Source organism: Passer domesticus, chromosome 30, assembly GCF_036417665.1.
Source record: "Passer domesticus isolate bPasDom1 chromosome 30, bPasDom1.hap1, whole genome shotgun sequence".
NCBI lineage: Eukaryota > Metazoa > Chordata > Aves > Passeriformes > Passeridae > Passer > Passer domesticus.
Genome location: NC_087503.1, coordinates 3,506,115 through 3,530,276, shown reverse-complemented (window position 1 = coordinate 3,530,276; position 24,162 = coordinate 3,506,115). Strand labels below are relative to the sequence as shown.

The 24,162-nt window shown below is 47.5% G+C and overlaps 1 protein-coding gene and 2 long non-coding RNA genes across 3 annotated transcripts; 2 read left to right on the top strand and 1 right to left on the bottom strand.

Annotated features, from left to right (window-relative positions):
* The first annotated feature begins 973 nt into the window (after positions 1-973).
* On the top strand, positions 974-11,265 carry LOC135287575 (AF4/FMR2 family member 1-like). The gene is made up of 9 exons (XM_064400864.1): positions 974-978; positions 2,823-2,943; positions 3,213-3,533; positions 9,531-9,575; positions 9,722-9,808; positions 10,678-10,722; positions 10,835-10,921; positions 11,135-11,171; positions 11,240-11,265. Exons 1-9 carry the CDS (start codon positions 974-976, stop codon positions 11,263-11,265), a joined length of 774 nt encoding a protein of 257 aa, XP_064256934.1.
* Positions 11,266-12,842: 1,577 nt separating this feature from the next.
* On the top strand, positions 12,843-17,940 carry LOC135287658 (uncharacterized). Its single transcript, XR_010351217.1, has 5 exons — positions 12,843-13,912; positions 14,158-14,261; positions 15,846-16,589; positions 16,777-16,860; positions 17,508-17,940. It is a non-coding gene; the product is annotated as an uncharacterized LOC135287658 (long non-coding RNA).
* A 2,116-nt stretch (positions 17,941-20,056) lies between these two features.
* Positions 20,057-22,515, bottom strand: LOC135287688 (uncharacterized). The gene is made up of 2 exons (XR_010351250.1): positions 22,391-22,515; positions 20,057-20,467 (listed from the first exon to the last, which is right to left on the bottom strand). It is a non-coding gene; the product is annotated as an uncharacterized LOC135287688 (long non-coding RNA).
* Positions 22,516-24,162: the final 1,647 nt, after the last annotated feature.

The following is a 24,162-nucleotide window of genomic DNA, read 5'->3' as shown; positions in this document are numbered from 1 at the left end:
TAATTTTTCAGTTTGAAGACTCAAGGCCATTATAATGACAGTGGCTTTGTCTGTATCTATATTTGTAATCATGTGTCTATAAGAACAGTGGCCACCAGAATATTTGAATCATTCAAGGATAGGTTGGACAAGTGTCTGTTTCACACCAGTTGTGCCAGTGGGGTGGTTCAGAAGCCATCACAGGATGCTCCTGTAACCTCCTCCGCAGCAAGAAATGATTCTGCTCCCTCCAGAGTGTGAGATACTGCAAGTCAATACCAATCGAAATGTAAATGTTTTCAGTCCTTTTTGTGGCTTTTTGAGATCTTGCATTGCAAGATTCCCTCTTGCATCTGTTGAGGGAATATTGTTATCTTTTCATCTAGAACTGTCTTTTAATTACTTTTTTTTACCCTCCATTTCTTTCCTTCCTCTTCCCACAAATGCTGCCATTCATGTGGGGCCCATTTTGTTGTCTACAGGCAGGGTTCTTAGGGCACTTTTGTTCTGAACATGGAACTAAATTTCCTGGAGGCTGTAGCAGTGGCCTGGTTTGTTGTGCTCTTGGCCAAATCTGGAGTTCAGTGCTGACTTGAAATGCAGCATCCCTGCTGGGGGAAGGGGAAAATGGATCTCTTGGTTCTCCCATTCTCAGCTACGTGTCATCCTTGTGTTTGGTTGGTTTCTGTTTAGGAGCACTGGAATGAGTCCCAGTCGGGCACTCCAGGCTCTGAGTGCAGCAAGTCCCTGGAGATCTCGACCTCCCCTTTAGGCATGAACCCGTGCAGATGGTGAATATCTGTTTGTTCTCTTCCAGAGAAGCTGACTCCAATTGAGGCTTCCTAACGGAACGGACAGACAAGCAGAAGAGAGACAATAGGTAGGAATGAATTTGATGTAATCTTGGCTTCCCGGGTGCTGTGATCAATGTTGTGATGGTTTAGAAAAAGAATTCCCCCTGCTATGCAAGAATCAGCATTCCAGAGTGGGAGAAATGAAGTAAGGATTGCCTGCCAGTGAGAGTGGCTTCAGAGCACATTGGTATTTTAAGAGCTTCTGTTACAGACCCAGGCCTGGATATGATCATGGCTCAGGACAGATTCTCTGCTGAAATTTCTGAAGCCAATCTCTTATTGCTGGAGCCAGGGCACTCCCCTCTGCAGTTGGGGATGCTTTTGTCCTAGGAGTATTTTCCTGTTTCAGTCTGTAGCAACGCACGAGTTGCATTTTTTTGGGATGGGGGCGAATTGTGTGAATTTTTACTTCTGGTGTCAAAAGATATTTGAAGATGATGAGGATTGAGGTGATGTTTCAGGGCAGCCATTCAGTTTCATCTGCTTCTTTGAGCAGTCAGGTTGTTGGGGTTTTCCTGGTGACACATCAAGTGAGGAGCAGCTGCAGCAAGTACAGGACTATTTGTAAAGCTGCAGTGTTGAGCTGTTTTCGCCCCGGTGATGGTGGGCTTGGGACTGTGCAGTCTCCCTGCACCAAGGCTCCCAGGTGCTGGGCGTGTTGGTGCAAAGCCTGGAGGTGCAGTTCCCAAAGCTTCCAATGTTCCCTGACCTTAAGGGAAATGTGCGGGGTTCTGAGTGGCAGCAGAGCTCAGGTTTGCAAAGGGTTTGAAGAGCATCTGGACAAACACCTTCAAGGGCAGGCCAGACATGGGCAGCAAAGATGTCTCCAGGGCTGGGGAGACCGGGAGATCTACAGGCTTATCTAAAAAGTCTGGGCATTTCAGTAGACAGCAGACTCAATGACTCTGAATTAGGAATGCCATCCAGTGCAAAAACCTGTTGATTGTAAGTGGCAGCCCCTCAGGATGAGATGAGGCAGCTGTGCCTCGGCTCTAGGAATGATTAAACTTTCAGGAGCTGATTATTGGTGTGGTATTGGAGTAAATGTCACTGCTGGAGCAGACAAAGCTCCCCCCTTGCAACCCGGGACACTAGGGAATTTCATTTGCAAAGCAGACTTTATGAATTGTATGTACAAAGACTTTGCAGTAGAGTAGAAATAGATACCTGCATGCAATGTGCCTGCATGCTTTTCCTTCCCCGATGTCCATAAATATCAGAGCCAGAGTTTGCCCCATTTTGCAGTAGTCTTTCAAAGGCCAGGGACAGTTTAAAGGATCTGGCTTTCCATGCTGGGACACTTTATTGTTGTTTTCTTGTGTTATCTCAGCTGTGATTGAGTACATACATATGTGGCTGAGGAGGAACAGGGGGATTTGACCTGGTGTTTTCTGAATTCCTGAGAACTCCTTTCTAATTACGCTGATAGGATGGCTTTAAATGCAGCTCCATGATTTCTTAGGGAAGCAGCTTTCCAAATGTATGTTTGAAGTCGAGAATGAATTTCCAAGGTTGTTAATAAAGTGGGCAAAGTTCAAGCCTTGAAAGTTGAAACACCTTCAGAACAGAAGATTCTGTTTGACTCGCAAGGGGGGAGACTGGGGTGAGAGGTCTGAAGGAGAACAAGACTGGTGCTTTCTCCCATTAATCATTGCAAGTGGATTTGCCAGCTCATGTGCTGATCAGCCCAGTGACTGCTTCTGCCTTTCACAAGGAAATGGGGGGAGAGTCCTTCCCTTCCCAGCCTTCTTGGAGGCTGGGATCAGGAGTAGCATTCCCTGAGAAGGATTGTGCTGTCCCCTGTGTGTCTCATGGCTCTGGGGCACAGCACACAGTGGACAGAACTGATCTGTCCACTGTCAGCATGCTGAGGATTTCAACATTGCTTTGCTGCTGGCCGTGTGCCCTTGTGGGAAAGGCCCTGTTTCTGCAGGGAGTATAAACAGGGCCTGGAGTGTTAAGTCTCTTTTCTGTGTCTCTGTGTGAAAGGTGGAAGAACAACAGAGACTTGCTCCGTATTCTGGAGCAAGAGAGGCGGAGGAGGCAGGTGGCTCCAGAGGAGAAAGATCCATTTTTGGAGAAGACTCCCCTCTTTGCCAAGCCCTACAAGGTAATGGGAGTGGAGTGCAGGCTGGAAGGAGAGAAGGAAGGAGGCTTGGGGTGGGAGAGGAGAGCTGTGCCTTCTGCATGGGCTGTAGCAGCCTAGAGCCTGATTCCTGCAAACACGACATCTTCCCATCTGCTGCACTGAGCTTGCCTAACTGCCCTTGTGGGGATGCATGGAGATTCCATGAAGATGCTGAGCAATGTCTCTTGCTGAGCTGGATCTCTTGCTTGGGCTGTTTCTGACATTTCCCCCTCTCTGTTCTTGTGCTGCAGACAGATAAAGAAGATGAGCTGTCAAGGCGCATCAAGAACCTGCTGGGCGACGAGGACTCCAAGGTCCTCCTGAGCCATGAGTCCCCTCTGAATCCCGGATGGATCCCAAAAAAACCTCAATCCAACTTACAGGCCTCCAGTCATAGGCCGGCCTCCAGTAAGACAAATCCATGTGAGGACATATGGAGAGAATCCTCACCAGAATCACTGAGCACCAGACCTAAGCCTGAGCAGAACTACGGTGCCAGCAATGAAGGTCTCTCAAATGGGAGGTCAGAAGCCAAAGCTCCACAATCTGAAATCTTTCTTGAGCCTGTCAAGGTGAGTTCAATTGTTGGGGTCCTCTGTTGCTGGAGTCCCTCAAGGCCAAGGGAGCAGCACACAGGCCCTGTCTGGTTCATGGCTCAGCCTCTCCAGAGGTCAAAGGCACTTGGTTGCTAGGTGCAATTTGGGGTTTTGCCAGGCTGATCCATCAGCACTGGGATGTTGCTGTGCCCTATGGAATGTAGGAGCCCACAGTGCTGAAGCACAGCAGTTGGTGTAGGATGGCCATGGAGATGGTTTTCAAATTGTGTTTGGCCCTTGGAATGAGAAGGAAAAGCTGGAGGCTGCAGCCAGCTTTTCCTGGAAAAAGCTGTTGATCAGCTGCAAAGGACTCGAGACAACATCTTGTGGAAAACGGGAGGCAGCTGAGAGAAGTAGAGCACTGCAGGGCCTTGCTTTTTGCAGGAGCCATGCTTCATGCCAAAAAGATGAAGCAGCAGTGTGGATCTCCAACCCTTGAAAGTGCAGAGTGCTGCAATCAGCCCTGAGGCTCCCAGCAATGGGCAGTGTTTTTCCTTGCTGCTTGCAAGCCCAGTTGAGGGAGTGTGAAGAAAGGAGCAGGGATGCTGCATCTTCCTTGGAGAGTGCAGTGAGGGAGGGGAAGGAGTGTTTTTCTCTCAGACCAAGTGTTTCTGAGGGAGGGCTGGAGTCCCTGCCAGCTTCTGCCATCAGCTGGGGGTGGACTCAGCTCTTTGGGGTAGCTCAAAGTTAACTTCTCTCCATAGTGTGTCTCTGAGAACCCCTGGAGAACCTCCACTGCTCCAAATTTGGCTGCTAAATCCATCCCTTTGCCAAGCAAGGGGAGAGTGAGAAATGGTAGTCGGGGATTTGCAAATCCTGCAGGGGCAACAAGTGGATGCCTAAAGTCAGCCAGAACTTGCATAAACTGTGGGGCATCATTCCAGCAACATGAGAAGTCAGTGTTTTGTCCAGACTGCTGTTGCCTTCAGAAGAATAAGGAGTCTCCTTTTGTTTGGATGAATAAGAAATATTCCCCTTTCTCTAGAAATGGCTTAGAAGAATTGGGATCTATTATTTCTGGCTGTTTTTCTTTTAACTAAGGAAGCTTCTTGCAGAACTTTTTAAATGCTGAGGCAGCCTGTGCCTTTGAAGACAAAGTGTGTTGCTTGATAATATAATAGTAGAATTCCATAAAGGGAGAAGACTGCACAGACATACTTACATCATCATAATCACAGTAATGATAAATAGCAGCAGTAGTAGTAGCAGTAGTAGTAGTAGTAGTAGTAGTAGTAGTAGTAGTAGTAGTAGTAGCAGCAGCAGTAGTTTTCAAATGGAAAGAGTATTTCCAGCCTGCCAGGTTCCAAAGGGATTTCCTCTTTTCCTCAGTGGCAGAAGAGATGACTTTGGGAATTTCAGCTGCTTTTCCGCTTGGCCTCCATTCTCAATTCCCCTTCAGATGGGCCTTTTGATCCTCAGTAGCACTGGATTATGAATGGAATTGCATGCCATTTCTACAATTGTTGGTAACCAAATGCTGCTGTGTCCAGGTCAATTAGTAAAAAAGCCAAACAAACTCCTCCTGCCTCCCTCATTCTTGTTTCAGAAAAAGAAGCCCATTGATGTGCCATCCACTGCAAAAACGTTGAAGTTTGGTCTCTTCCATAATAGATCTCTGTATTTGCTCATGTTCTGCATACATGAAAGAAATGGTTGGGGAAAAAATACATTGTTCAGCTCCTGCTGATGCAGCAGACGTTGCCCTCCCTGAAAGTGTGTTTTGGGCTGGGCTGAGGAGAAGTAGGGATAAAAGCTGGAGTTGTAAGATCAGCCTTCCTCTCAGTCTGTGAGCGTAACGCTGCCTAGAGCAGTTCAAGGACCAGACTGACAACTCATGCCAGGCAGCCAGAGCTGCTCCTCCCTCAAGCTGGGGGTTGCCTTTCCTGAGCTCCCCTTGTCCAAAGGCTCTGGACGTGCTGCCTCGTGTCTGGGCTTCCAAATTTCCATTTGGGAAACAAAGGGCATCCAGCCCCATGAGTTTCTGAGAACCAGATGCCGTTGTGTCTCAGAGTGTTTCTGAGTGGGCCAATGTGGCAGCAAACTTCTCTTGCCTCTTTTCCATTGTTTTCAGTAGGCTCTGTATGGGTAGAGCTGTAACACCTTTGAGCCAGAGGAGGCAGAGGAATGGAAAATGGTTCAGGGACTCCTACTTGTGTTTCAGTTGTGATCTGCAATGTGATGTTTTTCTGGAACACTTGAAGCATGTCATTTGTGTGGAAGCACAAAGCCCATTTTATCTTGATTGTCAGCACAAGCATTATCTAAGAGTGTTAGCCAGAAGTGGGAGTGCTGAGAGTGCTGCTGACCAAGTGGCTTTTAGGTGGTGCCTACGCCAGGCACACAGACATGCCTTGAAATCATCCCCACTTGTTGCACTGGGCTGAGTTCCCTCAGCTAACCTTGCTTCCTCCTCTCCTCTCTGTTTTTGTGACCAAAACAGGTTGTGGAAAAGCCATCTTCTTCACTGGCTCCTCCAAGGTACAGTTGTGTCCCCATACTACCCTCTAGAACAAACAAACCACTTTTCATTTGAGGGGGAGAGGGAAGGGCTTCCTGGTTTCCCTTGAAGCTGCAGCCTTTGGTTTGATGCTGCTCAGGGCTGCTGTTGAAAGTTGGTTTCATTCTTGTGAGGGTTTCAGGAAAGCTGCCATTAGAAATGAACAATCCAGGCTTGCTGGAGTTGGCCTAAGAACCCGACTTGTATTTCCCCTGGTGCTCCATTCTATTCTCCTCCTCACCCCCAGTGTGTCTGTAGATCCTCTGGTTTTGTATTGACCAAGGATCCATCCTGATATTTGTTACCCTCTATTGGAAGTGTTTCTTTTGGGGGTTGGGGCTTTCAGAAAGGCACTGGGCCATTTTGGTAGTTTTTATCAACTTGAGTTGGCTGAATGCAGCTTCACAATGTAGCAGTGAAATCTGTTTACATTCTTGTCTGGCTGGGTGGGTGTTGGAGGTTTTATTATTCCCAGAGTGGTTTTTCATATATGCTTTATTTTTGGAGCATGGCAATGTATTCCTCTGGCCTTCATCCCTCTGCTCTGAGTGGCCAAACACAGGGCTCAGTTTTAGTTTTGAATGCTGCCATGTCAATGGAATAAGTAAGTAACCTTCCTCACTGCTGCTTCCTAATTTTGTCTCCTGGTGGCCTTGCAGAGCTCTCCAGTCCCAGCACAGGAGGGTGGCAGCAGCACAGCCCAGCAGCTCAGAGTCAGGGAGCACCAGGGAGTGCCACAGCTCCTCAGCCTCTGCACTTCCAAGAGCACCAGCACCTGAGGTGAATGCAAATCAAATGTAGAGGCTGCTCCCACAGCCCCTTGCCTCACCTTCTCTGCTGTCTGCGGGCAGTCAGGACAGGAGACCTTAAATACTGTCACTCTTCAGGTGTCCCCTTGAGACCTCTGCAGCAGCATCAGACATTTCTTGCCCTCTGCTTCCTTTCTAGATTTTCTCCTTTATAAACCCTTCCTGGACTTCGGGTGCTAAACCAGGCAGTGTTCCCACTTGTCCTTTGGCATCATTGTCTAGCCCTTCTGGAGCTTTCACTCCAGGAGGAGTCCATTTAGGAGCTGAGAGATGAAACTTGGAGTGAATATGCTGAATTATCCTCCTCTGCAGCAGGGATCTCTGACTTTGGCCCCTGAGTCACTGGTTTCTCTTCATGGTTGTTTTGGACAATGGCTCTGTAAGGAAAAAGTCCCATCTTTCATTTTCTGCTTGTTTCAGTTCTGTTGATATCTTATTTCCTTCCTTTGACTTCTTCGGAAAGATGAACCTGTCTTTGATCATACAGCCCTGCAGTGCTGAAGCCTGGAGAGGGAGGAGGAGGAAGAAACAGTGAGGCTGCAGCCCTGCATCTATGGCCTGTGTGCTGGGTGTTCAATATGGGAGAGGTGATTGGGCAACAGGGCTGGGCTCCTTGGCTCTCAGGAAATATCCCGTGAGCTGTGCTGCATGCAGGAGAAAGATTCAGCCAGAGAAAGGATCTTGGCAAGGCTGATCAAGGGGGCCTTGGGATGAAAGGTCACCCCTCCCTGCTGTTTTGGGTGAAACAAGAGCTGTGGGGAGACTCGTGCCCTGCAGGGAACCTGACAGTGAAGAGGTCTAGAGCAGAAGAAACTCTGCTGTTCTTCCCTCTTCCTGCTATGAAAACCACTGGAATTAAAGTCTTTGGCCTCAGTTATACTGAACAGCCACACGCCAAATAGGATTTTTCCTGGCACATCCCTGGACATCCCTTCAGAAAGCCATTTCCTCCAGGCCAGGAGATTGGCTCATTCAGTGTCTAAGGCACATGTCACCTGCAGCTGGGAATTCCTTCTTGATGGCTTCTTTTCCTGGCAGCACTGAAACCTAGAGGCTTCCAGCTGGAACAGACAAGCAGAATGCAGTGCAGAATGACTTAATCCACAGGGGATAACCATGCAGGGACTCACTTTGCCTTCACAGAGACACTGAACAACTCTTTCTCCTCTTGCCCAAAGCAGATCCTTCGCTTCCTACATCACCCCAGTCTCTTGAAGGCATCTGTCCAAAGGAGCTGTGAGAAGCCTTGAAAATAGTGCATCAATGAGGCTCAGATGTATCTCTTGTGCTCCAGTGCCAGGTTTCACCTCTTCTCCCAGCACATGAACAAAGCTGTTTGTAAAGCCAACCTCCTTGTTCGTGTCTTTAGGAGCCCCTCAGCCCCAGCGGGAGCCTGGTATTGCCTGCACTGACAGACTGGGATGTGTCAGAGGCTTCATGGCAGGGCCAAGAATTAGGGAGTGTCAGTGTGCAGAAAGGAACAGGAATGGGGCATCTTCCGTGGAGTGCGTTGAAAAAGGAGAGTCAAAACAATCCCAACCAAACAATAAAAAGGGCAATTCAAGCTGTGTTCCTCTGCAGTTTACAAAGTCTGGAGGCGAGAAGCAGAATTTGAGGACAACTTAGAGTCACTGCTATTCTCAGGAAATAAGATTTCTCCATTGAAGTTGGCTGAAAACAGACGACAAGTCTGCTCTATCTTGCACGTGCTCCATGTGTGGCTGCTTTCCTTGTGCCAGAAATGCTCACCAGAATCAAAGCAACCTTGCAGAGCTGGTCCATGAGCTGGGCTTAGTGTGAAGTTTGTGGTCTCTGCTTTAATCCTTCAGAAAAGCTCCTGTGCCTGTAAGCCTGAACCCTTTTCTGTGTTCAAGTGCTGTGTGTAAGAAGTAGTAGGATGCCCTTCCAGGAGGCCAAGTGATGATGGTCAAGTGCTTTGCCAAGCAAAAGCTCAATCTTGGCAGGAGGAGCCAGCGTGGAACCAGCCCGAGTTACCTGAACAGGAACAGTGTTCTGAACTGGAAGCCAAGCACCAACTGCACCTTACAAGGGCTGCATTTCAATCAAGGTCGTTTGGTTTTTGGGGTGTTTGGTTGGGGTTTTGGTTTTTTTGTTTTTTACTTCAGAGAAATGAGTCTCGTATTATTTGGGTGAATGACAAATATTAGTCCTTCTCTAGAAATGATCTGGGAATTTCTCTGGAATTGAAAACTATGTTTTCTAACTGTTTTTCTTAACTAATGAAACTTTTTGCTCAACTCTTTCAAATGCAGAGGCAGCCTAAGCCTATGAAGGCAGAGCTTAGCTGCTACACTAGCAACTACAGGAAGTGATATTCAATAAAGGGAGAACACGACAGAAACATACATTCATAATAAGATGAATAAAAAGTCAGCAATGGAAGGGGTGTTTCCTGACTGCCAGGGAAGCCAGACAATGATCTTGCAGGAGGTGACTGGTGGTTTCAGCTCTTGCTGTGCCTGGTCTCTTTTCCTCAGTGCCCTTCAGATGAAACTGTTATTCCTTACTAGCATTTCATGATGGATGAACTTGCATGACATTTTTAGAGCTGCTGGTCAGGAAATGTTGACTGAGTGCATGCTTGGTTGCTATCAAGGAGGAAAATCCCCAAACAAACTGACAGTGCTTCCCTCTTTCTTGTTCCAGCCCATGGTGCACACTGCTGTGCAGTCCATTGAAGGAATATTGAAGGTGGGTACTCTTCAGTAGCAGATCTCCATGGGAAAGCCTGTACAGATCCATGGGGAGGTGGATCCCTCTGACTCTGGGAAGGGTGAAACTCCCTCTGTGTCCCTGAGGAAAACTCCTGAGAGCTGCTTCTCTCCCTCTCTTTGCAGGAAATGTGCAGCCCCCTGTCCCCTCTCCTGCCATCCCTTCAGTCACCTGAGAGAACAGAGACTTCCAAATTTCCCGTGCAGGCAAAGGTAACCCAGCCCACTTTTTACGGGGCTTCCAATAGATTACAAGAGATCTTGCTGCTGAGCAGAAGTCCAGTCTTGGCAGAAGGAGCCTGCCTGGAGACCTGCCTGAGTTCCCTGACCATAAACCGTGTTAAGAGTTAGAAACCAAGCAGAAGCTGTACCTTGTGTGGGGCTGCATTATACCCAGGTGGTTTTGGTTTGTTTTTTGTTAACTTCAGTAAAAGAAAGACTCTGATTTTATATGTCTAAATGACAAATATTCTTGTCTCTTGTGAACTGTCTTAGAAGAATTGGCAATTATTATTTCTAACTGCTTTCTTATTTGTTTTTTTAAACTACTGGGGCTTTATGCACAAGTCTTACATGCAGCCTGTGCCTTTGCAGGCAAGGATCAACTTCTTCAACAGCAGCTTAGGGAAAGTGCAGTTTCATAAATAGAGCAGATTACAAAAACATACTTTATTTTAAAATTACAGATAATAAGGATATGGTAGTAATAATGATGATGATAATGATAATAATAATAACTAAAACAATTATAATAATTTCAAAAATTAGTAATAGTGATAAAGAGCAGTAGGAGGAGGAGCAGTAGTTTAGAGATGGAAGCAGTGCCCCCTGATTGCCAGATTGCAAAGGGAAGACACACATCTCAGAGCAGGAAGAGTAAGAGGAGCTGACATTGCTGGGTTCAGCTCTGTCCATGCCTGGTCTCTGTTGTTAACTCTCCTTTAGATCAGCCTTTTTCATTCTCACTCTTGCACATCTGCAATACATTTATGGAGCTGTTGGTAAGCAAAGGTTTGCTGAGTTCCTGCCAATTAGTAACAAACCCAAACAAACTCCTGCTGTTTCCCTCGTTCGTGTTTCAGGCAAAGAAGCCCTCTGATGTGCCATCAATTGAAGAAATTTTCAGGGTAAGTGCTCTTAAATAGAAGATCTCTGTGTTTGCTAATGTTTCACATACATTAACAAACCGGGTGGGGGCAAAATCCATTTTGAGAGCTGCTTCTCTCCCTCTCTTTCCAGGAAATGAGCAGCTCACTGCCAGCTCTCCTGTCCCATCTCCAGACGCCTCCAAAAGCAGAGACTTCCAAACTTCCATTGGCAACAAAGGTGACCCAGCCCATTTATGCCAGGTCTTCTGATAAATGACAAGAGACCTTTCTACTGAGCAGAAATTCAGCTCAGCTCTTTGGCAGCTCTTAGAGTGTTTTCAAAAGATTTCTTCAAAAATGCACATGCCCATAAGGTGCCATTAACACAGTTTTGATGTCAGTAGATGTGCTGTTTAACTCCACGCTAAGCTCCTTTTTCCTTTTATTCTAGGAATCCCAACCTGATGGATCAGCAGCACAGAAGCAGAGTAAGTAGACGTGCAAAGTAAACACAGTTCTTTGTGTGCTGTCAGGTAATTTTGTGTGTTCTCTGTAGCAGAGACCATCAAGTATTCCTACTGATGAAGCAGGGTGATTTCCTCTGCTTTGCTGAACAGGGATGGATTTAGGAATGGCTTAGGAAACTCTGACCATTCATTACCTTGAGCTCAAGGCAGCAGTTCAGCAGAGGACAAGCAATATTGAGTTAGCAAACTCCCATCTGGAGTGATAAACAATCTTGGTGGCAAAGCCCTCCCTAGAAGAAAGTGACTCTCTAATCTGGTGCTGAGAGACCACAGGGTAATATACGCTCTGAGGGAGGCATATAAATGCAACCTTTTCATTTCTGATTTCCAGAGCAGGCTGGCACAGCTTCAGAAACATTGCCCAGTTCTCAGCCAAGAGCATTGTAAGTAACCAAGCCCTGTTCTCATCTCTGCTGGGCAGTTACTTTGAAGAACTTGGAATGCACATCAGTTTGGGTTATCAGTAAATTTTTCTCAGCAAACTTGATTGCAGGGAATTTTCACCAACAGCAAAAATGTTATTGTATGATGGACTCACTAAATTGTTAAGGTTTGAAAAGCACTTGAAGGTCATCAAGTCCTGTTGTTAATCCAGCAATGCCAAGTGCACTAAACCATGTCATGACTACACTGGCTGTGATAAAAAGCAAAACATAACAAAAGTGAAGAAAAAACCTCTTAAGTCTTTGTGTACCAGACTGAAGTTTTTGTCTTCCTATAAGCTCTGTGGTGCTTAACATCTTGTCCCACTTGGTACTCGTCAACCTACTGATAATGCTGAGGCTGACATAAATGCCAAGGGATACCAGCTGAATTGGATCATTCCTGGCTATGGTTTTGGTGCCTGGCAGGACAAGTAATGCTACAGCTACCTAAACTGTGTAGATCTACTGATGACATTTTCAAGTTCCTTTGTTGTAAAACTTTCTTCAATTGCCCAAGTAGAGGTTTTCAAAAATGTGTTGTAGTCCTTTTATTTCAAAAGAAACACAAAGAAATATAGTATTTCACATGAACATTCTAGGAATCTCACTTTATATGCTTATAATACAGCTAGCTGCAGCGTGGGATGGAGATAAAATTTCTATAAGCTATGGGAATTGTGTGTTTGTCTGAATGGGTGTGAGTTTGAGATTTGATAATTTGCAAGCAATTTTTCATTCTGGTACTTTGTATCTTGAGTAAGGCAATGTATTCCTCTGGCCTTCTCCCCTCTGCTCTCAGTGCCCAAACACAGGGTTCAGTTTTAGGTTTGAATGCTTCCATGTCAGTGGAATAGAAATAGAGTGGAATGGAATAGTGGAATGGAATGCTTCCCCCCTGCTGCTTCCTAATTTTGTCTCCTGGTGGCCTTGCAGAGCTCTCCAGTCCCAGCACAAGAGGGTGGCAGCAGCACAGCCCAGCAGCTCGGAGTCAGGGAGCACCAGGGAGTGCCACAGCTCCTCCGTCTGTGACAGAGAGATCAGCTGCAGTGACAGTGAGGAGGACAACCTTCCAAGGGTGCTGGACCTGCCAGTGTGTGAGGTGAATGGAGACCATGGAGAGGCTGCTTCCACAGCCCTTTGCCCACTGCAGTGCCATGTCTTAGGAAGGAAGCAGATGTGGTACTCTGTTACCAAATTCTGCCAGATTTGCCCTGGAAATACTGATTTGTAAGACCCCTCTCACTGCAATGAAGGCTTAGGTATTTGCCACTGACTGGTTTATGGTTTTGTATTCCTCACATATCCATGCATGGTGCTCAAAGAGCAAATTTGTTGCTCCTTGGTTTAGAGTCATTTCTTCACAGGCCAAAGGCCAGACTTGATGACCTCTGGGCAAGAGTCCCTGGGCTCTGTTGAGCTGTGCTAGGACAGAAAGAGTCACAAGAGGCACCAGTCTTGAATCCTTCTTTTCTCTTTTGTTGGCAGCCTGAGCCATCAACTGCTAAAAAGTGGCGCCTTGACAACCTGGTGACCCAGAGAAAGCAAGGATTGATGCCAAAAGAGGGTCTCAGGGAAATTGTCCGAGGGAATGGACGTGAGGAGGGTGTGAGGCAGGAGCCGGGCATCAGCAGCACTTCCTGCCAGCACCACTCCAAGGCAAGGGAGCCTCCTCCCAAGAGCTGTGGCCAAGTGACCAAGGATACTCACAAGACCTCTGGCCAAACCACCAAGCATTTTCACAAGACCTCTGGCCAAGTGACTCAGGCTCCTCTGGAATTTCACGTTATGAGCACACTCAGCTCTCTGAAGCCTCTTGTGCACACCAAGGAGGCCTTGCCCAGGAAGACTGTGGGTATCAAAAGGCCCAGCAAGCCCCTGGTGCATGACAAATGGAAAAAAGTCCTGAAGCTGGAGAGTGAGCCTGGTCCTTTGGAGGTCAGAGACCAGTCTTGCAAGCACCAGCCCCGAGAAAAGAAAACAGAGGAGCTAAACTCCCTCACTAAAAAAGCCCTGCAGCCGGCACTTCACAAGCCCTCTGAGGAGAGAAAGGACAAGGGCTCCCAGCAGGCCAAAGCCAAAGGCTTTTTGGATGCCAGGCTCCTGAGACATGCTCAGGAATGTGATGCCCTCATCCCCAGTAGCCACAGGCCTGGGGAATGGCACAGGGAGAAAGTGCCCTTGCCTCCTGGGGAGAAGAAGTTGTTCTTGCCTTTGAGGAAGGCAGACTTGAAGAGGAAAGCCATGAGGAGTCCTGAGGAGTCCCCTGGAAAGAAGAAGGTGAGAGGGGCCAGGGCAGGTGGGTTTGGACAATGAGCAAGATGGTTCTTGAAAAACCCAAGTGGAGTTTCACCTTCATAGGTTGGCAGTGGAGCCATGATGCTTCTCCTCTCAAGGGTGTTCCAGTGTGTTATTTTCAATGTTTTCAGCCAGAATCCATCAAAGTGAGCTGTATTGGTCTGTACTTTAGGTGAACTTTTATGACCTGAGTCAATTTTCCCCCCTGTTTTTATTCTTCCTACTAGAGAGAAGACAAGGGGGATACTCCCAGGAAGAAAAGGCAATGAGACAAAACATTCCCAACAAAATACTTCCAGATTTCAGCCCACAAAGGCTCCAATCAACTGAAGTGAGTATGCAGTGATGGGATGTAAGAAAGATGTGTAAATCTAAGTCTCTCTTCAGAAGGGTAGCATGAAGAACTGGATCTCCTGTCCAGACACTCCAGAGTTTGCCTCTAACGTGGTGTGCCTTCTGCAACTTCAGCTGCTGCAGGTTAGCCTTTGCATGCTGGAAGCTGCTGTTGGTTGGTGGTTTATGTACAAATGATGAATGGGATGGGATTGTTGTGGAGCATGTCTTAAGTTGTTTATTTTTTAGCATTAGTCTTATTCCATTGTTATGACAACGAGAAGAAGTTTACATTTTTGGTAGCAGACATGGAACTCAGTGTTACAATTTACTATGAAAGTTTTGTTGACTAATGACACAAAGCAAAAGCATCTTGACAGTAGTTCTATCTAACTACTACATGTACATGTATTTTTTGTTAAAAATATCTTTGCTTCTTTTGAGTATAATACTTGTTTGTAAACTTTAAAAGACAATGCACAGAGCTCTATTATTAAGCTTAGAACATCTTAATATCTTGCTAGATATACTTTTCTGTAGCTTAGGGACAAGTGTTAATGAACAGAGCATTGTTTGATTTGTCCTTAATTTTCTACTTCTTCTGTAATTTTTCTGTTGATAAATGTTAGGGCCATTGCTTAGCTCTCATTGTAGCTTTGTTGTCTCTGAGGTTTGCTTTTTGTAGCTTTCCTAAAACTCTGTGCTTTTAAGAATTCCCACAGCAGCACCCAGTGCAGAAAGCAGCTCTGAAGGTGTAGGTGGGTCAGGGTAGGGAGCCTTTCCCTTCTGACATTCTCTGAAAGCACAGAGGTGTCAGGGCTGTTGATTGTCTGGGAGAAGGGATGTTCCAGTGGCATTAGGAATGGAAGAGCTTTGATTCTGGAATTCCTTCCTCCCTTTCCCTCAGGGAAAATGAGCAGCTGTCTTAGTCATGTGCTGGCCTTTGGAGTGGCAAGGGTGGGAGGTAGTTTTGGGCAGAGAGGGCTCTGGAGCAGGTCGGGGATGGTGCTGTGCTCTGTGTCAAATGGTCCTTGGTGCAGCATCAGCTGAGCCAAGGCAGAGCAGCTGGGGGGCACGTCTGCAGTGAGGAGGGACCAAAGCACGGGAAAAGTGGCTGCTGAAAGAGGTGAGAGGACTGTGCCATGCACAGCAGAGTCAGGCAAGAAGTGCAGCCTTACACCTGAGCATTCCCACTGCGTTTAACTTCATTTCCTGCTCTTCTGATGCTGCAATCCATGAGCTGGGAATTTCTGCTTGGTGTGTTCTTGGAAACTTTGCAAAGCTGACTACAAATGGTGCAAATGAGCAGTGGTGAAACAAGGTTGAGAGCTACTTGGTGCTGCTTCTTGTTGCCAGAATTCCATGGACCCCCTGATTTCAGATGATCAGAGATGTGCTAGGCCACTCTGTTATTGAATGTGAAAGTCTCTGCCAATTCAAGCTGCCTCTTATTTGAAGCCTCTCATCTTTGAAAGTGTTGCCTTGTTGACACAACACCATGAATGGCAGGATGTATCCAAGCTTTTAAAAAATGCCTACATTCTATGTATATCAGAGTCATGAATTTGCTTCTCTTGTCCAGAGCATCAGAAGACTCATTCTAAATGGAGAGAGAAAATGTGTTGCTGCCACCACTGCCGGCCATGACTGCTGTACAACGTGAACCAAATTTGACCATGAGGACCCAAAAGAGACCCAGAGCTGTGACTGACAACCTGGAGCTGCCTGCCGTGGATAACCCTGCCAGGAAGCAGGATGGATTCTTAGCCAAGCACAGGAAAGTGGAGGAAGTCCCTGAGGAGCAATCCCAGGCCATCACCATTGGTATCCAGGAGGGCTGGTGGGAGTATTCCTGCAACCCAGGCGTGCTGTGTGATGCACTGCAGAAACATCCTCTCAGATAAGTGACCATTTCTGACTGTAGGCAACTGCAACTAAAAGGAGTGTGTGTATAAAAAGGAGTGTGTTTGTAAAAGGAAATGGACTGCAATCTGGGCCTTAGGTTGTATATAAGCCAGAGGAAATTGCTGCATTTATGGGTTAAAAAATTAGAATTTACTTGCTTTTTATAAAAAATTTGGCAGTTTAATGATGGCTCGGGGTATGGGGTCTATGATATTTGGGGGTGAGGGAGCATGTGTCAGTGTTCTGTCTTAGGCCAGGTTGTGCACAGTGCATTAGCTGCCTTCTAACTGCTTGCTTTTTCCTGATAATTTTCCTGCTTCCAGCCCTCACTGCACTCCCAGCTATTGAGCAAGGAAATCTGCTGCTGAATTTCTCTGTGTTTGGGAGAAGTGGAATGGTGCAAAGCATTGTGAGCTGCCAGGTGAGAAGCCAAAGTTGCATTTCAGTTACTGGAGGGATTGCTGGGAAAGAAGGCAAGAGGGGGAGAGCCCAGTGCATAGACTATGCCTGGGAGAAATGGACATTTTCTCTGGAAATTTAGGAAAGCCTGGCTTTGCAATTGCTTTAGGCATCTCTCTCTGAGCAGCTTTCTCTCGGTGGTTTTTCAGGGATCTGCAGGGCATGAGAAGAATCCTTTTCCAGTGCCTTCTGTGCCACATGAAGCCAAGACAAGAAGACCTGAAGTTAGGACAGTAAGTGTTTGTTTTGCAGCCCTGCCTGTAGTTTCTGAGGACAGCAGCCAGGGCTGGCCCTGCAGCCACCCCAGCCTCTGCTTCCTCATGAGCACTTCTTTTGGGAGCAAAGAGAGAGGGAGGGATGGGGCAGAGCTGCCCTCTCAGGGAAGCACTTGCTGAGTAGCTTGGCTACAGCTGAACAGCACTTGAATTTTGACTCCTTGCTGGGCCTTTGATCAGTATTGGCCAGAAGGAATTCTTAGAGCTGCTGATCTGTTTTTGATTGTACACTTTAATCATTACAAATGTTGCATTGTCCTGTGGTACAAGCAGTGGGGAATACTGAAAAGCTGTAACCTGCCATCCCATGGGGCCTTGGCAGTGTCATTTTCCATAAAACACCAGGGTTTGTGGGCCCCTCTGGGCAAAGGGATGCATTGCTATGATCTGCTGGCAAACTTGCAAAAGAAAATAAACACGATGGGGCTAGCTGAGTGGCTGGCAGGCTGTAAAAATCCTCTGCAGAAAGAGGCAGCTGCTGAAAGTCAAAAAGTCTTGCAGGTCCTCTTGCAGTAAAGTCACTCCAGTCATTGATTGTGTTCTGCCAGGTGTGCCTGTTGGATGAATGCAACCAAATGTTTTCTCTCTTGCTCCTTTTGTTCCAGAGTTTGCTGCTGAACAAAGCCCAGTGAGGGGACCAAGAGCCGGCCTGACCTCACACAGAGAATGATTCAGAACTTTCAGTGACCAAGTGCCCTAACTGGGTCTCCAGGATGTAAATAGTTCCAAGTTCTCTAGTCTATCGAAACCTTACAAACACTTTTGTTTTATTTACTGTTCAATGCAAAGCACCTGCTTTTTTTTTTGTTTGTTTGTTTTGTTTTGTTTTAAATACAGTTGTGTGTTCTTTTGGTTACTTTTGGACATCCTTGTGGTTTTTGAGGATAATGCTTTTCTATCTTGCAAAAGAAGGGATGGGCTGTGGTATCAGCCATTAAGATAAAACTGTGGAGAGAAGGATGGTGTAATATTCACTATAAAATAACTGGTGGTTAATGAAATAAAATAAAAAACCCCACAGCGTTATGTGTACTAAAACCAGTGGCCAAAAAGGCAGTGGTCAGACTAAATGATAGAGATTCAAACAGGAAGGCAGCTGTCCCCAGAAATGTACATTCCAGGGGATTTCTCTCCTCTGACAGGAGGCATTTTGGTAAGCATCACCAGCAACCACAAACTAAGTGATAGAAATTCAAATAGCAGGGAGACACTGTCTCCAGAGATATATACTACAATGTCTATTCCAAGGGATTTTTCCTTTGACCAGATTCCAGCAGGAGGCATATTGATAAGCATCATCAGAAGTTTTCCCCGGGAAGCTTTTTACCTCACAGCATTCCAGGAATTATCCACCAGTTCCAGAAACCGTGATAATATGCTAAAGAAGAAACCCTTCCAGGGCACAAAGAACTGCATAAAAGGGACCCTCTGAGAAATGCTCTTTGGAAACCCATGGGGACTTTGGTGCAAAAGGGCCAAATCTTAAATCTCCCCAACTCTGATCACCCGGCTTAGAGTCAGTTTTAGCTTCTGTTTTATTCCAAATTTATACTTTGATAACTTCATAAATTTAATTAATTTAATTGGAGTAGTCATTTATAATAGTAGTATCCCAAAACAATTGTGATGACAGGAAAGAACATCTCCCTTTTCTACATCATTTCATGATGTAGGAACAGCTTAGTGCCATACTGAAATAAAGTTCCTCTTGGTTTTGTGGTTGCTCCAGTTGCCTGCCTGTGGTGACTCACACAGCCACATTTCCCAACAATCTGTTGGACATTGCCATAAACAAAGACAAGACTCCCAGGGAAGTTCCTCCTGAGGTGGAAGAAAAGCAATTCTTATCTCTGAGGTCTAAGCATGTGGGGCATCTGCCTGCATCTGTCAGCCCCAGACTTTGCAGAGCCCGGGCTGCAGAAACCCTCGGGGTTCGCAAGCACTGACAGTGATTCTGGCAGCCAGCACCGCCCTCCAGTGGGGGCTGTTTGAACTCCATTCTACAATGGCTTTCTTTTTTGGGCTTGATAAATGCATTTAGAGTGCATGGATGGGCATCTCACCCCATGACTCCATCTAAATTCCAGAAAATCATTCTAAAATCTTCACAAACCAGGGCTTACCTTTTTGTAGGAATTACTTGGAAAACATAAATGACTGTGTGAATATAGAAATATTGCTTCTAAATTTATAGACAGTTTTATGTCCCATGCAGTAATTTTGAAATGCTCTACAGAACTACTGGATCAGCTCTAACAGGAATCTCTTCAGTGAACCATCAGTGAGAGAAAAAGGATTTCATTCCTTCATATACTGAGCATTCAAACTATGATCTACCACATTTCACTCCAAATAGAAAAACCGGAAGGTGAGGTTAGAAACAGAAGCATTTTGCCATAACTTTTGCAGATCTTTAAAACAGCATCAAGAGAAATCAGGATGTTGTCAGACTATTATCCCAGCAGATTTCTGCCAGTCCTTAGATCATAGAAAAAAATAAAGTTCTTACAAATCTAAACACCCTCCAGCACCCTCAGAACATGAGGAGCTGTTCGTCTCTAACTATGGAATTCATGCCACAGTCTTCACATCATGGAGATATACACAATTATGTCAACCTCCTTCAGAAAGAACTGGAGTCCTTTCAGGCATAGCTGATTTTAATTGATTATGTCATCATCTTACTTCTATCATTCATCTAGAAATTCCTGTGAAGTTTCAATCCAGGATTGCAGTCAAAGATAACATTAATACAACATTGAGTTAGTGTGCTCAAGAAGATCCAAACAACAAGGTGCAGAAAGATTAACTTAGCCCTATTTTCTTGGTCTTTACTACCAAGGGAAAGGGCTCGGACAAAAGGAAATAGCCTCCAGTGGTGCTGGAAAGACCAAGACATTTCTCCTGGAAAGCCTTTCAGGTTTCTTCTCTGCCCATAGCCCTGTAACCTCACTGTGCCACAGGGAACATCCCAAGGAGACCGGGAAATGCACGGGATTTATGGAAAATGCAGACAGTGGGCATGCTCTGTGTCCCATACAATTCCCAAGGGCTGCCAAGGGACACGGGGCTGCAGTGACACGCTGTCACCATCCGCTCATACAAGCGGGGCTCGTGATGGTTCATTAACTGATCTCAGAGTGCACAAACAACATTGAGGGGATTTCAGCATTCATCAACACAAATGCACCTTTTATTGAGTGCCCGCAGCAAATGCCATAGAAGGATTAGAAAAGAGATAAAGGATAGAGAGAGAGAGAGAGAGAGAGAGAGAGAGAGAGAGAGAGAGAAGGCAGAATATTGCTACCAACAGAGAGACAAAATCCTCATGGTCCGGCTAATACATCCCTTTTCTCAGGTGAGGAAGAATCTCAAAACACCTGGTTACCTCAAGGTTCTAGTATAGTCCATTCCTAAGGAGGCAACAGGTCTTGAAATCACTGAAGGGGAACAGATCCAATAAAGAAGAAGTCCATTGAAATCGCTGAGGGGAAAAGAAGGTACAGCCAGTCTGTGTTCTCAGCAATAGGTGAGAACCATTGTCTTCTTGGTCCAATGGCCACACCTGCAGGCAAACATCTCACTTTTGGTCAGGTTGGCTCCCCCACACACCTCCCCCGTGTTAGGGGTTTCAGTCTCAGTCCTTGGCAGGGGGAAGCTTCTCCATAGAGAGATTTCATGTCTCAGTCCTTGAGAGGGAGGCTTCTCCCATTTCAGTCTATCTGTCACGGTGGTTGGGAAGCAGAGGATGGCTCTTGTGTGAGGGGAGGGACCACCAAAGGTTACCCCAGAAAAGTCCCACCAGGCCAAGAGGTGGGGAAATGCTCAAGCTATTGTCACCAAACAGGTGCCAGCGTATAGGGCGAGTCGCCTCCTTGGCAGGCCCTGCCAGAAGCAGGCATTGTAGACACAGCTGTGAACAATCGCTTGGCAGGCCAGAACTCTGCTCAGGGGCCTCAAGATTATTTGGCCTTCATCCACAACTGGCAGGCCACAATTCCCATCAGGGTCCTCAGGCTTCCCATGTCTGTCCTTGAGACGGTCGTGAGGCAAAGGGAGGGAACCTCCAGACTGTCTCTAACGCATGCTGTTGTAAGTTTGGTCCTATTGGTTTTGGGGAAAGAATGGGGAGTTGTTTTTTGTGAGGAGAAAAGGTGTCCAGGACTTGGTGGGGACGGGAGGTGGACGAGGTGAGGAGTGATTGGGCCAGGGCACCAAGCAATCATTCGACGCCCTGAAGAAATGTTTGGACCAGAATGAACCTGGCTAAAGACCTATCAGAGCGCCTAAACTCCCCCAATCAGTGCATGGATCCAAACCCCACCAATCCTGGACCAAACGGAGTTATAAAAGGGGGGTTTTCATTTGGGCACGGTTCTTGCGGGTTCGGGGGCAGTGTGATTAGTTCACTTGGAAAAGAACCCAACGTGTTCGCAGCACGTTGTTATTTTTTTTTGAGCTGTTGTGAGGGGGTCCAAGCTTATCTTGGACCATCCATTCCTTCCAGCTTGTTTTTCAATAAACGAGAGCCTTTTTCATCTTTTTTTTTTAAATCTGGCCTCGTACATTCATTACACTGTGCTGGAAATGGAGTATTGAGACATGTCTAAAAAGACACACAGTCTCAAGAAAAAAGGGAATTTTTGATAAAATAACAGAGAATAAGAACTATTTAGGGCTGTTTTAAAAAGAATGTGAATTCTAGCTGAGTAATGAACTTGAACAGCACTTAATTGAAGAACAAGACACAATGCCTTTCTGCCTAATGCCTAAATCTAAACTGTGTTATTGAAAGCATTATTATGAATTGTAGTTCCTCTACAGGTTAAAGGACCAATTGAAGTCCTGAGGCCTCAGCACCAGGCCCTGTCTGAGGCCTGAACAACAGGCCCTGAGCCAAAGCTGACCTCTAAATAAATTTTCCCACCAAATGTTATATTTGTATCTACTCATTAATGAATCACTATGAGCAGTATGATCTCTGTATGTGTTCATTGGTAAAACATGGCTATACCTTTCTGTATTTAAAAATCAGACAAGGCCCCATCTAGCCTTGTTTGGGGCTGAATGGTCAAAGTCATCTCCCTTGGTTCCTCCTTGGGCCCTGGCCAGGCTTTGGGAGGAACCCAAGAGGAGGATGAAAGCAGATGTTCCTGCACTAGAAGTGCTGTCAGTTTGTTCATTCAGCACTGTTAGAGCTGGGCCCTCTCACAGCGAGGTTGGAGCCTCAGCTGTGGCTGGAGGCACCTGCAGGAATTCCCAGTGTCCAGGAGTGGCTCTGCAGCCCTTGGCTGGGACAGCTTCCCCCTGATGCTGTGTGGATCTGGGGGATGGTAAAGGCTGAGGGGAACTGGTGCTGGATCTTTCTTAATCACTGCTGCAATCTTTGATCTTTGGTGGTGATGATTGAGTGCATTGCTGAGCTGCTCCTATTGTAATTATTTCCTAATGATTATGTGCTTTACTTTTGTAATTTTTGCAGATTTACCTTATAAAAATTAGACAGTTCCTTCAGTTGGTGTCTGTGTCTTTGGTGCTGATCCTGCCCCCTGGCAAAACTGACCTTGTGGGCTCCACAGAACCAAGGGGCCCTTGTGACACTGCAGGGCCTCGTGTGACCAGGGGACCATGGTGACCCTGTGGGGCTTCATGGAACCAAGGGGCCATTGTGACACTGGGGCCTCATGAAACCACGGAGTGTATTCTGACACTGCGTGGGGACTCATGGCGACAAGGGTCCATTGTTTTCCTCTTCCTGGCACTGCCCAGTTCAGCCTTTCCCTGCCCCTGCCCCAGCCCAGCAGAGCAGCAGAGTCAGGTCTGGCCCTGCAGCAGGAACTGCAGGCACTGGAGGTCAGGGACAGCCACTCTGGGTCTGGAATGCTCAGTAGATGCTCAGCTCGGGCAGCTCCTGCAGCCCCAGGGCCGGCCCCACTGCCCAGCCCAGCAGCAGAGTTGGCCCCGGGGCTCCTCAGGCAGCTCCTGCTGGCCCAGGGACAGGGCAGCCTCTTGCCAGGGCTCCTGTGCACACCCACGGGCTCCTGCTCTGCTCCTGGCCCATGCCAGCTGCCCCCAGAGCCCTTCCCAGGGGAACACGTCTGTGCTGGCCCCAGCAGCCATTGCTGCAGCCCCTGCCCTGCTGCCCAGAGCCCCGAGCTGGGGCTGCTGCTCTGCAGAGCACGGGGGCTGTGCTGCCCGGGGCCCTGGGCTGCCTCTGCTGGGCTCTGCTGCTCAGCCTGGCACACAGAGGCAGCTGATGGTGCTCCCTGCACTCACCCCCTCCCACACAGGCTCTGCAGGGCCATGCAGGGGGCTCAGAGGTGCCTGCCTTGTGCCAGGGCTGCCAGAGGGGCTTGGGGCTGCCCTGGATCCTCCTGGGGGAGTTCCCTGAGGCTCAGAGCAGGCAGTGCCCAGACTCCTTTCCCTGGGCCTGCTGTGTCCCTGGGCTGCAGAGCTCTCCTGGCTCACAGCAGACATTCAGTCCTTGATCTCGGGGTGACCCCAGCCTGGCCAGGCCTGTGCCCAGTGAGCTCCACTCCCTGCTGCTCCCTGGCACACCCTGTCCCTGCAGGTCCCCTGTGTTCTCCTGGCAGCTCCCAAGGCCCTCCAGACAAACCTTCCCCTGCCATCAGCCCTGGCACAAGCTGCAGAGCCCCAGGAAGGTTCAGCACAGACCATTCAGCATCTGATGGGCACTGGCCACCAACAAGCAAAACCTGACCCAGACCTGAGTCCCCTGAAGGCCCCAGTGAGACCCTGATCTCATCCCACTGAGCCCTGGGAGAACAAGGAACACGAGGAGCCTCTTGAGAGTCCTGAGAGTGCCTCTGGAGGGGAGCAAAGCCTTCCTGCCCTGCGCTCAGGAGATGCCCTTTGCTGGTGGAGCTGCTGTGCTGGAGCCCAGCTGTGTCCCAGCAGTGCCCATGGCCTGTCCCTGCCTGAGGGCACAGCACGGACACGCAGCAGGACAGTGACCAAGCTGCCAGAGCACCCCGGCCTGGCACCCACAGCAGGGCTGGGAAGGGGAGTGTGGAGCTGGGAGGAGCAGATGTGGAAAGAGGCAGGGCCATTGTCCCTGGCTGTGCTGCTGTGCTGGGAGCCCCTTCCCTCCACCTCTGCTCACAGGCACTGCCCCTGCAGAGCCAGAGAAGGGCTGAGGAAATGCCTTGAACACACAGGTCAGGACAGCCACTTGTTTTTATTCAAATACAGAGGGAACAAGCCACCTAAAAGCCTTTGTGTTACAAAAGAGAAGTGGAA

Bases quoted from the DNA above. Each gene is read 5' to 3' on its own strand.
- LOC135287575 (XM_064400864.1), top strand. The intron at 3,534-9,530 runs GTGAGTTCAATT...TTCTTGTTCCAG, and splicing joins TCTTTCTTGAGCCTGTCAAG to CCCATGGTGCACACTGCTGT. The intron at 10,723-10,834 runs GTAAGTGCTCTT...CTCTCTTTCCAG, and splicing joins CAATTGAAGAAATTTTCAGG to GAAATGAGCAGCTCACTGCC.